Genomic DNA, 14,119 nt, shown 5'->3' on the forward strand with positions numbered 1-14,119 from the left:
GAATTTTCTGTCAAAATCAACACTGCATGAAACCAACGTCACGCCGGTTCACGCGTCTGAGGCGACCATGTGATCAGAGCGTCCAATCGTGTTGGCGGCCACTCCCCCGCTCCTGCTTCGCGGCTGGGCGGGGCCTGTGTCCTGCGGTGATGTCATCAGGGCGCTGTGTGATGATGTCATCAGTGCGCTGCCACCAGGCAGGGTGGGAGCAACAGCAGCACTGTGGTCTTTCCAGCGCCGGGCACCAGACTTACTGTTGTACTCATACAACCTGTTGGACACTGACACACACACACATTACTGTTGTACTGATACACCCTGTTAGACACTGACACACACATTACTGTTGTAGCCTACTGATACACCCTGTTGGACACTGACACACACACACATTACTGTGGTACTGATACACCCTGTTGGACACTGACACACACACACATTACTGTGGTACTGATACACCCTGTTGGACACTGACACACACACACATTACTGTGGTACTGATACACCCTGTTGGACACTGACACACACATTACTGTTGTAGCCTACTGATACACCCTGTTGGACACTGACACACACACACATTACTGTGGTACTGATACACCCTGTTGGACACTGACACACACACACACATTACTGTGGTACTGATACACCCTGTTGGACACTGACACACACATTACTGTTGTACTCATACACCCTGTTGGACACTGACACACACACACACACACATTACTGTGGTACTGATACACCCTGTTGGACACTGACACACACACACATTACTGTGGTACTGATACACCCTGTTGGACACTGACACACACACACATTACTGTGGTACTGATACACCCTGTTGGACACTGACACACACATTACTGTTGTAGCCTACTGATACACCCTGTTGGACACTGACACACACACACATTACTGTGGTACTGATACACCCTGTTGGACACTGACACACACACACACATTACTGTGGTACTGATACACCCTGTTGGACACTGACACACACATTACTGTTGTACTCATACACCCTGTTGGACACTGACACACACACACACACACACTACTGTTGTACTCATACACCCTGTTGGACACTGACACACACACACACACAGGCACACACATGCACGCACACACTCATTACTGTTTAGCTCTTTTTTTATCCCACAATTTTTGTAACCCTTTTTCTTTGTCACCCGGTGTCAATTGTCTAATGTAATCCTGGGCGCTACTGACGGACTGACCTCATGCTTCCTTCTATGCATGAGGAGTCCAAGCCTCTTGGAAAGAGTAGGAGGCCAAATATCGAGCCCTGGGGGACCCCGGTCAAGTATACGCTGTACAGGGTTTAAGAGGTTGAGAATCAAACAACCCAAAATAAATAAATATACTGTATATATATAGTGTATTTTGTATTTATTTATATACCTGGGTCCACCTCCTCTCCATCAAACACTGTGTTGATCTTTGTCACTTCCTGAAACAGAAGTGACATCACATTATATTGTGAATGTAGAAGTAGTGTGAGTCAGAACCTCTGGTTGATGAGTAAAAAGCCTAAAATCTCCCCTAACCAAGGGGGAGAACTCCCCTTTAGACTAGTAGTTAAGACCCTAACCAAGGGGGAGAACTCCCCTTTAGACTAGTAGTTAAGACCTAACCAAGGGGGAGAACTCCCCTTTAGACTAGTAGTTAAGACCCTAACCAAGGGGGAGAACTCCCCTTTAGACTAGTAGTTAAGACCCTAACCAAGGGGGAGAACTCCCCTTTAGACTAGTAGTTAAGACCTAACCAAGGGGGAGAACTCCCCTTTAGACTAGTAGTTAAGACCTAACCAAGGGGGAGAACTCCCCTTTAGACTAGTGGTTAAGATTGTGGCTTTCAACATGGGATAACCGGTGGGTAATTCTAATCGTCCTAGCAAACACACATGAATGAGTTCTTACCAGGAAGACGTCTGACTTCACAGGTTCTGTAAAAGAGACGGAAACACAGGCTGTGAGATAGGACGAGCCTTTTCATAGGATAGCCCTAACCCTAACCCTAGGACGAGCCTCTTCATAGGATAGCCCATCTCATGTTTTTATGAATGTGTGTGAAGGCAAAGAGGGTTAATTCTCACCAGGTTCTTCTTCTGTGAGGCTGTCAAAAACAAAACAATGAAGAGTCAACAACCTTCCAAAACACAATCCAGAGATTCATAATCACTTTATTTGTCGATTTCTCCTCAGTTCATTTGGAACGTTAACAGAGGAGAAGCAAAAAAGAATGGAAAATGTCTAATGGAAAACCAGAACCGGAGTGGAGCAGTGGTAAAGTGACTCAGCTCATTCTCTGCCAAGAATAATTAATCCAGCAAGCCCTCACTGCCAGCGATTTTCAGTTTTATTTTTATTTTTCTTAAGTTTTCAAGTAGTGAATATTTATCTCCAGTACGTTCGGTCCCTTAATCGTTGGCAAAGACAGAGGTTATCTCTGTGCTTCAGCAGGGGAAAAAGAGAGTCATTTCGAACACCCGTTCTCAAGTTATGGGCCGTGGAAACAGCGTGTCTCGCTCTCACATGCAACGCAAACAACGTTCACGCAAAAGAGTAAGAAAAGAACATTTGACAGGAAACCGATGCAGCTCTCATGTTGTGATGGCGTCATTTCATGTGTTATATGTGAACATAGCAGATTTACAAGCTTGCAGTTCATTACTTGTTATGTCATAACAACAAGCATTCATTTATGAAAAGAAACATGAAAAACGTGTACAAGGTTTCTGCCTGGCAACAAGAAGATCATTGTATTTAAACTCACAGTCTGGTCCTGGGCACACAGCAGCTGAGGTCCAGCCTGGAGAGCCAGCGAAAGCAGCAGTACAGCAGGTAGACCAGTAGGGGGAGCAGCAGCATGAGACCCAGAGCCATGATGAACCACACGTACCAGTCCTCCATGTTGAACGTGTTCTCTGTCAGCGTGACGTAGGTCACACGGGGCTGTAGAGGAAACATTCTGTTAGCGTGACGTAGGAAACATTCTGTTAGCGTGACGTAGGAAACATTCTGTTAGCGTGACGTAGGAAACATTCTGTTAGCATGACGTAGGAAACATTCTGTTAGCGTGACGTAGGAAACATTCTGTTAGCGTGACGTAGGAAACATTCTGTTAGCGTGACGTAGGAAACATTCTGTTAGCGTGATGTAGGAAACATTCTGTTAGCGTGATGTAGGAAACATTCTGTTAGCGTGACGTAGGAAACATTCTGTTAGCGTGACGTAGGAAACATTCTGTTAGCGTGACGTAGGAAACATTCTGTTAGCGTGATGTAGGAAACATTCTGTTAGCGTGATGTAGGAAACATTCTGTTAGCGTGATGTAGGAAACATTCTGTTAGCGTGACGTAGGAAACATTCTGTTAGCGTGACGTAGGAAACATTCTGTTAGCGTGACGTAGGAAACATTCTGTTAGCGTGACGTAGGAAACATTCTGTTAGCGTGACGTAGGAAACATTCTGTTAGCGTGACGTAGGAAACATTCTGTTAGCGTGACGTAGGAAACATTCTGTTAGCGTGACGTAGGAAACATTCTGTTAGCGTGACGTAGGAAACATTCTGTTAGCGTGACGTAGGAAACATTCTGTTAGCGTGACGTAGGAAACATTCTGTTAGCGTGACGTAGGAAACATTCTGTTAGCGTGACGTAGGAAACATTCTGTTAGCGTGACGTAGGAAACATTCTGTTAGCGTGACGTAGGAAACATTCTGTTAGCGTGACGTAGGAAACATTCTGTTAGCGTGACGTAGGAAACATTCTGTTAGCGTGACGTAGGAAACATTCTGTTAGCGTGACGTAGGAAACATTCTGTTAGCGTGACGTAGGAAACATTCTGTTAGCGTGACGTAGGAAACATTCTGTCAGCGTGACGTAGGAAACATTCTGTTAGCGTGACGTAGGAAACATTCTGTTAGCGTGACGTAGGAAACATTCTGTTAGCGTGACGTAGGAAACATTCTGTTAGCGTGACGTAGGAAACATTCTGTTAGCGTGATGTAGGTCACACGAGGCTGTAGAGGAAGCGTTATGTGGAAACGCACATGAGTTCTGGGCAAACCCCGCCCATGGAAGCTTTTTGATTGGCTGAACTGGAGCTAGGGAGCGCTCCTTTTTGTTCGCTTGGACCGCGCGGAGGTGCGACCACCTAAATCTTACCCTAACCCTAACTCTAACCCTAACCTTAACCTCAGTAAAACTATGCCTAACCCTAACCCTAAACCTAACCTCACTGAAACTAACGCTGGTGAGTAACTAACCTGCCGACGGGCGTGAAAACAAAAGGCTCCACCCAGAACTCATGTGTGATTCCAAATCAGGCGTAGAGGAAACATTGTTAGCATGACGCAGGTCATGCCAGACTACAGAGGAGACATTGTTAGCATGACGCAGGTCATGCCAGACTACAGAGGAGACATTGTTAGCATGACGCAGGTCATGCCAGACTACAGAGGAGACATTGTTAGCATGACGCAGGTCATGCCAGACTACAGAGGAGACATTGTTAGCATGACGCAGGTCATGCCAGACTACAGAGGAGACATTGTTAGTGTGACGTAGGTCACACGCTCCCACAGACGAACAATTCATGGGTTTCATTTGTAGTCCTAAACGGCCATGTTGAGGACCAACACAGGTGTTTCAATGTGTCTGATTGGCACAGCACTAATGTTCTACGCCATACAGAACACCTGTGTTGGTCCTCAACATGGCCGCTGTAGGACTACAAATGAAACCCATGAATAAAGCATATAGCAGTGGCGGACATTTTGTGATTCCACAGCTATAAAGCCCATTTGTTTTTCCCATAGAGATTAATTAGTCATATATTAATTATTTTAAGCCTGTAACCAATCCATTGCTCCTGGTGAATCGTGACCATAAAACATTTGATGATGTGTCAAGAAAATATATATTTTTATATCTAACCAGTAAGACTCCCTAATCGGGAGATAAGCAACGGGAGATAAGCGACCGTCAGGTCGCAGCGTGATTTTAGGGCAAAATGTGTAGGAGTGTCCAAAAATGTGTTTGAAAAAATCGGCCTTGATGGTGGCGCTATATGGGACAGATCCATGTTGATGACATGAGTGTAGACATACTGTGTACAGATTTGCGTGATTTTAGGGCAAAATCTGTAGGAGTAGTGTCAGAAAATGTGTTTGAAAAAATCTGCCTGAAGGTGGCGCTAAATGGGACAGATCCATGTTGATGGCATGAGTGTAGAGCAAGTGTGTAGCAATTTGTGTGATTTTAGGTAAAAATCTGTAGGAGCAGTGTCCAAAAATGTGTTTTGCAAGAATCGGCCCATGGTGGCGCTAGAAGAGGGCCATGTGAGAATTGATTGAATTGTGGAGGTTGGGATTTGGCAGTCAAGGAGTATGTGTGCAAAATTTGGCATGGATCGGGGCAACGGTTGCGGAGATATGAGCAGGGCAAAAGTGTGACGTGTGACGTGTGAGATACAGACTGACTGACGGACGGACAGCTGGTCAAGGTTTTGATAGTAACTGCGATCTGACGGTCGCAATTATACTGAAATGTACTTTCAGTAAATGTACTCAGCTGGTGTCCGCTGCTGCTGGACTTACAGTGGTTGTGGTGACGACTGTGACAAGGTCCGGGTCAAACACCTGGATGTTGATGAGGACCGTGCCCGTCTGCGCCCCGGCGGCACGGCGCCCGGGGGTCCCCGGAGGGACCACGGAGCGGGCCCTCCGGGGCCCCCTGGCCCCCCTGGCCCCCAGGTTCCCGTCAGAGACCAGCACGGTCAGGCTGTAGCGCCACACGGTGTCCACGCCGCTGTCGAAGTCGAAGGGCTCGTTCAGCAGCAGTCTGCTCACGTTGGTGCCGGCCGACGGGGAGAACACAAAGTGGTTGTTGAGGTTGCTGCCCCCTGGAGGACGAGAGGACGTACAACAACTCGTCTGAGACGTAAAGGAGTAGTTCACCCCCAAAATGACTTTTTTTTGTATTGATTACTCACGCCATGGAGACTTGAGTTCAATAATATTTTTTTTTTGTATTAGTCGCATTCCTTAGAAAAAACATTTGATTAAAGTCGTGTCTTACGAATGCGATAAAAAGCAATACATATTATTGAACTCAAGGCATGGGTAATCAATACAAAAAAGTCATTTTGGGGGTGAACTACTCCTTCTGATTTTGGGGTTTGTATTGTAAAGTACAACGGTGTGATGTCATCAAGTTGTACTTTACAATACAAACCCCAAAATCACTTTTTTCTATTTCCACACAACTCCTCTAAGGTATATTAACAATTTTGCTGCCATGCACAATCTGTGCGCGACTCATCTAGTAGACTTGTAGACTCGGTGACAGCTTTCGAATAAAAAAAACCCCATTGAAATAGACATATCCGTTGCCACGCTGTATCCCTGCTTATCCGCCAGTGTTTACATGAAAAATCATTGAAAAAAGCCAGCTGTGCGCTATGGTAACACGTGGACACGTTCGCGCACATAGCAGACGGTATGTGCGCAGATCATATGCCAGGCGGGTAGAGGAATCTACCCGGGTAGAGGAATCTACTACAGCTACAAAATAAATTTAAAAAAAACGTGTGAAAAAATACCATTCTATGGCCATGCAGTCAGCTCACTTGTTTACAATGAAAAGCTATGCGAACGGAGCTGCGACTGGACGTCAGACCGGATATGGAAGCCTAGATCCGGTCCAAACGGGAAATACGACCGGATACAGTTAGGGGGCGGGCCTAAAGTCTACGAAACGGCTATATACAGCGATCATATTTTTAATCGTTTCATAATGATTAAAGCTAATTAAATTTCCGGGAACGACGGGCATCGCAGAGAGGTACAGCGGGAAATCTCCGGTTTCGACGGGGATCGCAGAGTATGAGTTAATGACATTTCAATATTGAAAATGGGTGGTCTTCCCCTTTAACCACCGTAGGGTTTTAGTGTGCAACAGCTTTGGAATGTGTAAAAATCCTGTTGAGATTTGTTAATGGGTGTTTATATGGTGTTGGTGACATGTGTAGCCTGTGCATACACTGTAGATCCGCTTCAAAATATCCTTTTAGTTTTTGGTTTTGATAGGCTATATGTGTGACTATATTAGCTTTTGGTTCTCACTAGTCTGTCTGTCTGTAACAGGTGTCTGTGAACACAGATGACAGTCGCATTGACCCGACCATACACGGCAGTGACATGACCATATTTGGCGGTGCCCTTACCAGAGATGGTGTAGATGAAGGATTGGGGGGGCGAGTCCTTGTCTGTGCAGGACAGCATGAAGCCCTGGACGTTAGTGCCTGACCTCTGACCTTTAGGCACCACCAGGGTGGTCAGGTTGGGTCCGCACAGCGGAGGCTCGTCGTTGGCCTCTGTGATGTTGACTGTAACCTGAAATATAAACATAAACACACCTCTGTGATGTTGACTGTAACCTGAAACATAAACATAAACACACCTCTGTGATGTTGACTGTAACCTGAAATATAACCATAAACACACCTCCGTGATGTTGACTGTAACCTGAAATATAAACATAAACACACCTCTATGATGTTGACTGTAACCTGAAACATAAACATAAACACACCTCTGTGATGTTGACTGTAACCTGAAATATAAACATAAACACACCTCTGTGATGTAGAATTTAAGGCTGCATTCACACTAAAGAGTGATATACCCTCTCCTCAGTGGTATCTGGTAAGAACTTAACCGAGATGTCAACCCTAATGCTAATGGGTAATGGATTTGAGGATCCTTTTATAAGGCAGAGATATCTGGGTTGAAAGGCCAGATATCCAGACTCTCCTCGAGAGCTGCTTGCATCTGACCTGTCGGTAGATAATGCCAGTCTTAATGCTTTGTGTACTGTGTGATGTCATACTGATGTCTCCATATATGGAGTTATAGGTTGTCCAGGTCAGAATATGCGGATTGTGAGGTCAGACTTTGTGAGATACGTAGTTTATCTCCATATATGGAGATTCAACATTCAATGAGTAACTATGGCAACCTGTCAACTGCCCGTATGATGTGAGAGTAAGTGCCTTCATTACGGTAAACATAAACAGTAACAGTAGCAGATAGTGGTCAGTAGGAGTCACTGTTACACCGTAGCGGTAGCAGACAGCGGTCTGTGTGTATGTTCATAATGAGCCAGTAGGTGTCAGTATTTCACCGTAGCGGTAGCAGACAGTGGTCTGTGTGTATGTTCATAATGAGCCAGTAGGTGTCAGTATTTCACCGTAGCGGTAGCAGACATTGGTCTGTGCGGGTCTCCGTCCGTGGCCCTGACCAGCAGCCTGTAGGAGCGGGTGGTCTCGTAGTCGGGGCGGGTCAGCAGGCTGATGCCCCCCCGCTCGGGGTCCATGAAGAAGATGTTGGAGGACGCGGCGCCGCCCCCTGCTGACACCAGGGAGTAAGTGATGGGAGTGGGAGGGAGGTCTGCATCTGTGGCCGAGACGGACCCGATCACAGCTCCACCTGATTGGACAAACCACACAAGACACTTAGATACCCATTTTGATTGGCTTAAGTCTTATGACTTAACGTAAGACCTTGAAGTGTCAAGTGTGGGAAATGCTGTTTGGCCATGCCTCCAGGTCTTAAGTTAAGTCATAAGACCTGGTACTTAAAGGATAGTCGGGGGCGTTAGGGATATTTCGCGCTAATCAGTCTAAAAGTGCCAAATTTTGCACAGATGTAGCTCAGGGCATGCTCTAATGATTTAGCTAGGGCGCCCGAGTCGGCGACCTTCGGGGTCTCCACAGCTCCAGAAAACACCCACAAAACTCTGAAAAGTGATGATTCATCACTTTTCATCACTAAACCATCGTTTTCTGGGCCCATTTATAACCCAAGGAATGTTTTTTGTGCAAAACAAATGCTTGCAATGGATTCAGCATCATGACAAACCCCTAGTTAGACCCCTCACATCCTACTTAAATACCCAGAAAAAAAGCGTTTTTCTGGGTATTTTCCTCCTGTATTGAAAGTCGATGGGAGCCCAACTTGATTTGGCCGCTGTGGCGACCCCGAATGTCACAGACTCGGGCGACCTAGCTAAATCATTAGAGCATGTCCTGAGCTACATCTGTGAAAAATGTTGGCGCTTTTAGACTAATTAGTACAACATTACCATGTCATCTCCCTAACGCCCCCGACTAGGACAACTTCGCCCTAAATAACACCTAGGCTCATTTTCCTACTTATATCCCAAATGACTGTCCATGGGGTCTATTAGGCAGAAATGCCCCTGTTGTCCAGTTTCCCCAGCAGAGCCCAGCAGCCCTCATAGCTTATCACTTTTGACCACAACAAATAGCGTAAAAGCGATAGGCTTATGGGCTCCACTCTGTGCTATGACAGCTGCTGGGTTCTGCTAAGGAAACTGGACAACAGGGGTATTTCTGCCTAATAGACCCCATGGACAGTCTTTTGGGATCAATATAAGTAGGAAAATGAGCTTAATGTTATTTATTGTACATATCGGTCAGGCTTTAGAACCTACGTACGGTCAAGAAGCTCAGACACGCTGAAGAAATACGAGGACGAAGGACTGAAGACAGGAGGGAACTCGTTCACTGCAGTCACCGTCACAAAGACAAACGCACTTCCTGTGGGGAGCGATGAGAGCGTGTGAATTATGAAACAGCGCCACTCTCTGGACAGGAGAGTACAGATCTGAGTGTAAAAGTATTCATTAATTGGCTGCTCTCGGTAGCCAAACACGTTCACAGACGAGATAAGGTTTCCATGGTAACCCGCATCTCAGACGCTTGCTACGGGTGCTGGTGAAAGAAAAAACTGCATACGTCATGACGCAACGCAGCCAGAAGCAACCGAGAGCGGCCATTATCCATTGACTCCTATTCTATACTGAAACATAAAAACGTCTTTATCTCGAAATAAGGTGCAAATAACGCCGAGGAGGCCGAGATCAGCTTGTCTTCACGGCGACAATATGCCGTGATGGTCGGCCCCGGTTAGGATTTTAGTTTTCGCGACCGTTTGTAAACAAACAGATCTCCTTCCTGGATCGTCAGTGTACACCCACGTGCACACGCACAGAGCTTCCGGGGCTCTTCAAAATAAAGTGTAAGTGAATGGTGGCGTCCTGAGTGTTAAAAAGTGCTTACTTTAAAAAAAATACTTAGCAGAAATTACAAAGTACAATTTATTTTTAAATGTCAACACATGGCTGTACTGAAACTTATGTTGCTGTAAAATCTAACATGGCACAGATGCAAATTACAATAGCAAGGTAATACATAAACATCAATACATCACATGCATAGAAATAGTAATCTAAGAACTTGGGTAGACCAAGCACCTTATTCAGTTAAAACATTATACAAAACATGCTATCTAATATTACGTGTATGGTCATTGAGGGTAGGCAAGTGGTACGGTAAGTGCTATGGGACGAGGTGGAGTCTGAAGAGGTGAGTCTTCAGACCACGGTGGAAACTAGGGAGTGAGTCTGTCGTTTTTATTCCACAGTTTGGGAACCAGGAGGGTGAAGAGTCTTGGACGAGTGGATCGTTGTCCTGGGGTTTAACAACTACCTGTTTGATGCTTGTCATAGAGGGGAGGGAAAGAGGGGAATGTGACAGACTTGCCTAGTTCCCCTTTAACACGTACAACAACAAACAACATGTGTGCACCTGTCAGAGAGGTGTGGTTCTTGTCCCTAGCTGTGACCATCAGTCTGTATTCATGTTTCTCCAGGAGGTTGTCTTCAAGCTCAAAGTCCAGGTCAGCTGTAAGCTGTGGAGGAGGTGGTGGACAGGACGGGGTTAATGTAGATTTGAAACCTTTTTTGGACTAAAATCTACTGCAGTGTTTCTCAAAAGATTTACATGTCAAGGACCCCCACATTCATATGTAGGCCTATTTGGCTGCGTACCCCCTTCAGAGAATATTTTGTGCCAGCACCTCCATCTAGTACTGTAAGGGTCAATTTGTGTTAAAAGATATATATAATATATATTCAAAAAGTCTTCAAAAACATTCTATTTGTCATGTACTGACCCTGGTGTACCTTTATTGTGTAGTGATGTCCCAGTGTTTCCTGTTTTGCCTTGTTACTGTTGCCTGTCTTGTCACACCTCACTGTGATTAGTTATGTTCACCACCTGTGTCTTGTTAGTCTTTCAGCCAATCATTGTTAGTCAGTGTCTATTTAAACCTCCCTGTGTTCAGTGTTTCCTTTCCTTGTCGGGTTAGAGTCAGTGTTACTGTGTGTTCCTGCCTTTGTTTATCCTGCTGTAAGCCTGTAAAGCCCCTATCATAGTCGGCACCGCGGTGGTAAGCTATCCACCGCGGTGTAGTCTTTTTTAAGTCATAAAACTACAACATTGCGTCATTACTCGCGGTGAAGAGCTTTCCACCGCGAGTCCCGACTCGTCTCTCTATTTTTACTTTCAGACAGATCAACCCATCACCCCGTTCACTGATTGGTCGATCTAGACCAGTCAGTCACAGTGATAGGACTTCACCGTGACTGACTATGATGGCCTCCACTTATTTTCTCACTTTAGGTGGATAGCTTTACACCTAAAATTTGTGGTGAATAGTTCTTCACTCTGGACAGCTTGGCGACTAGCGAGAGGGAGAGAGAGACTGATCTTGTCTTGGTGCATCCAACGGTATGAGAGAATGAAGACCTATGCTTCACATGAGCGTCACATATTGTGAAAACAAATCCCCCTCCATCCCCCCACCCCCTATTTTTTTTTTTTCCATGTCTTGATTCGCGGGACATTAGTGCCGTTTTGCAGGACGCGTGACAGACGGTGACATTTCGGAATCTCGCGGGACAGGTGGTCACCCTAAAGCCTGTGTCCCAGTCTACTTCCCTGTGTTTGCTGTTTAATGTTAATAAATACTGGACTCGATCGGCCTGCCGTGTTCTGCTTCTGGGTCCTCCACCTCTGCCTCACACCGTGACTAGGGATGGGACCATATGAAAATGTCATATCACGATTATTGTGACCAAAGAAATCGCGATTTACGATATTATCGCGATAATAAAAATATCCTCAACATCCATTATCCTGAGGCCGAACATTTACCAAAAAATAGCAGCTTTTGTGAGCTTGTAGATCGGCTATTTTTTTGGCAAAGAGAGAGGGAAAAAAAGACTGTGTCAAGTACGTATATTATAAGTATGTTTTACCAACAGGGGGTTTAAGTGGTACCAGATATGCAGCTCGGCAAATAAAAGGTGAATTGATCCCAGTGCATGACGGAGGACGATATCACGTACATCGTGATATATCGTGTTTTTATCACGATAAACGATAATATCACGTATCATCCCATCCCTACCCGTGACACTAAAACTTTTTTTTTTTTTTTTTTTTTTTTTTAAGATTAGTCAAAAGTGTTCACACATAGCCGATCTATAAGTATATTGTAGGGTTAAAGTGGTTAAACTGACTCCCAGATAGACTTGATTGATTGATTGATTGATTGATTTACCAGGATGTGATTGGGTGTTTTGGGGTCCAGGTCAAAGTTCATGGTGCAGTCCAGACAGGTCAGTCCAGTCAGCTCATACTGGGTGAAGCTGGCCTCCACGTCGTTGTCTGTACACGTTACCATGGTGACCACAGACCCCACCTCCGCTGTCTCCAGAACCTCCACCCTGACATGTAAACACACGCACGCACGCACGCACGCACACGCACACGCACACGCACACGCACACGCGCGCACACACACACACACACACACACACAAAATGTAATTTAAACAAAAAATGGAAATTATTACGGCCTATTGCCGTTTATGCCATTCAGACTTGGAAAGCCAGTCATAGGCCTACAGTATATGTTGTTGTTATGTTTAAAATTGGGAAAGCATCTGTGTCATTTTGGATGTTCTATAGCAACAGGACTTTTTTGGAATACAAAATGTAACATTTCCTGAAAACCTAGGATTTAGAAGCTGTTTTTAAGGACTTTTCAGGACTAAATGGGTTAATTCGGAAATACAGTTTTTATATGATGCAATCTTATAAGATTCATTTGTGTTTCTCCGTCTTAAGATTTTTGACATTAAAAAAGTCAATTCAAACGATTTCATAGCTAAAATTAAAACAATTAAAACAAAGGCCATAAATTCCACAAATGTAACTTTTAAGCAGAAATGAAGGTCTACAAGCTATTTTTGTAGATCTGCTATTTTCACTACTCTGGGAGACATTACATACAGTAACATGTCTCTTGGGTGGGGGGAACCAAAGCCTTGCCTTATTATGGGGATTCTAATACAACAAATAACCCGGCCCAGGGGGACAGTGCCCTCTAGTGGCAGCAGTGGCAAACTTCAGTGCTCTATAACAGCTGTTCTCAACCCTTTTCATATCAAGAACCATCATTTATTGGGCATTTGAGCCACTGAACCACCATTTGATGACATTTAGCCTCTCAAGGCCAAAATTTAGAATATTTTGTTGTCGTTGGATAAGATTTTAGTCCACAATTTCATGGTGTATTGATGTGGTACCAATAGGAGAGAAAACAGGCAAACGTTGACCAAAATAACAATTCTTCTACACTCTAATTGTGTAGACTTAAGTAATTAAGGAATATTAAGTAATACAGATGTTTAACAACAGTTAAACATCTTGAGAGCGTAAAATGAAACCAAATGAACCGTTCCATTTTACGTTCTCAAGAGTTAACACACGGGTGACTAACAGGTCAAAGTGCAATAACTCTCCCTGTGAAGGTCTCAGAAATTTCCCCTTCTATGACTTTTCCTAAATACTCAAGACAGTATGTTGTCGTTTTTTATTCCCCCTTCTGAAACGTTTCTTAAGTATGAAATAATATACCATTATACCACTCTGACTGTTAGTTATCAGTCATAAAGACAGGTCTCACCCATTCCTCCCCCTCCCAGAAGCAAGGAGAGAATTTCACACATTTTGCGCTCCCCATTTGAGAGGTCAATTGAAATGCTAATTCACATTTGGAAGACAATAGAACCCCCGCTGGCAGCAAGGGAGGAGTTGCTCTCCTGGGCCAGTCACACGAGTGTTAAAGATCAATAAGGGTCCATTTGGTTACCAACT

The 14,119-nt window shown here is 44.7% G+C and overlaps 1 protein-coding gene across 1 annotated transcript in view; it reads right to left on the reverse strand.

Moving 5' to 3' along the window:
* Positions 1-5,595: 5,595 nt before the first annotated feature.
* The window catches only part of LOC308293657 (cadherin-related family member 3-like), a gene marked incomplete at both ends in the record, with an annotated part of 28,574 nt that continues 20,050 nt past the window's right edge, over positions 5,596-14,119 (reverse strand). Inside the window, 6 exons of the mRNA XM_080736252.1 lie at positions 5,596-5,930; positions 7,254-7,422; positions 8,279-8,517; positions 9,549-9,650; positions 10,701-10,803; positions 12,520-12,685. Of these exons, the coding sequence (XP_080592378.1) occupies positions 5,596-5,930; positions 7,254-7,422; positions 8,279-8,517; positions 9,549-9,650; positions 10,701-10,803; positions 12,520-12,685 (1,114 nt within the window). The remainder of the gene's footprint in view (positions 5,931-7,253; positions 7,423-8,278; positions 8,518-9,548; positions 9,651-10,700; positions 10,804-12,519; positions 12,686-14,119) is intronic.

This window comes from Nannobrachium achirus (assembly GCF_963921795.1).
Source record: "Nannobrachium achirus genome assembly, chromosome: 11".
NCBI classification, from domain to species: Eukaryota; Metazoa; Chordata; class Actinopteri; order Myctophiformes; family Myctophidae; genus Nannobrachium; species Nannobrachium achirus.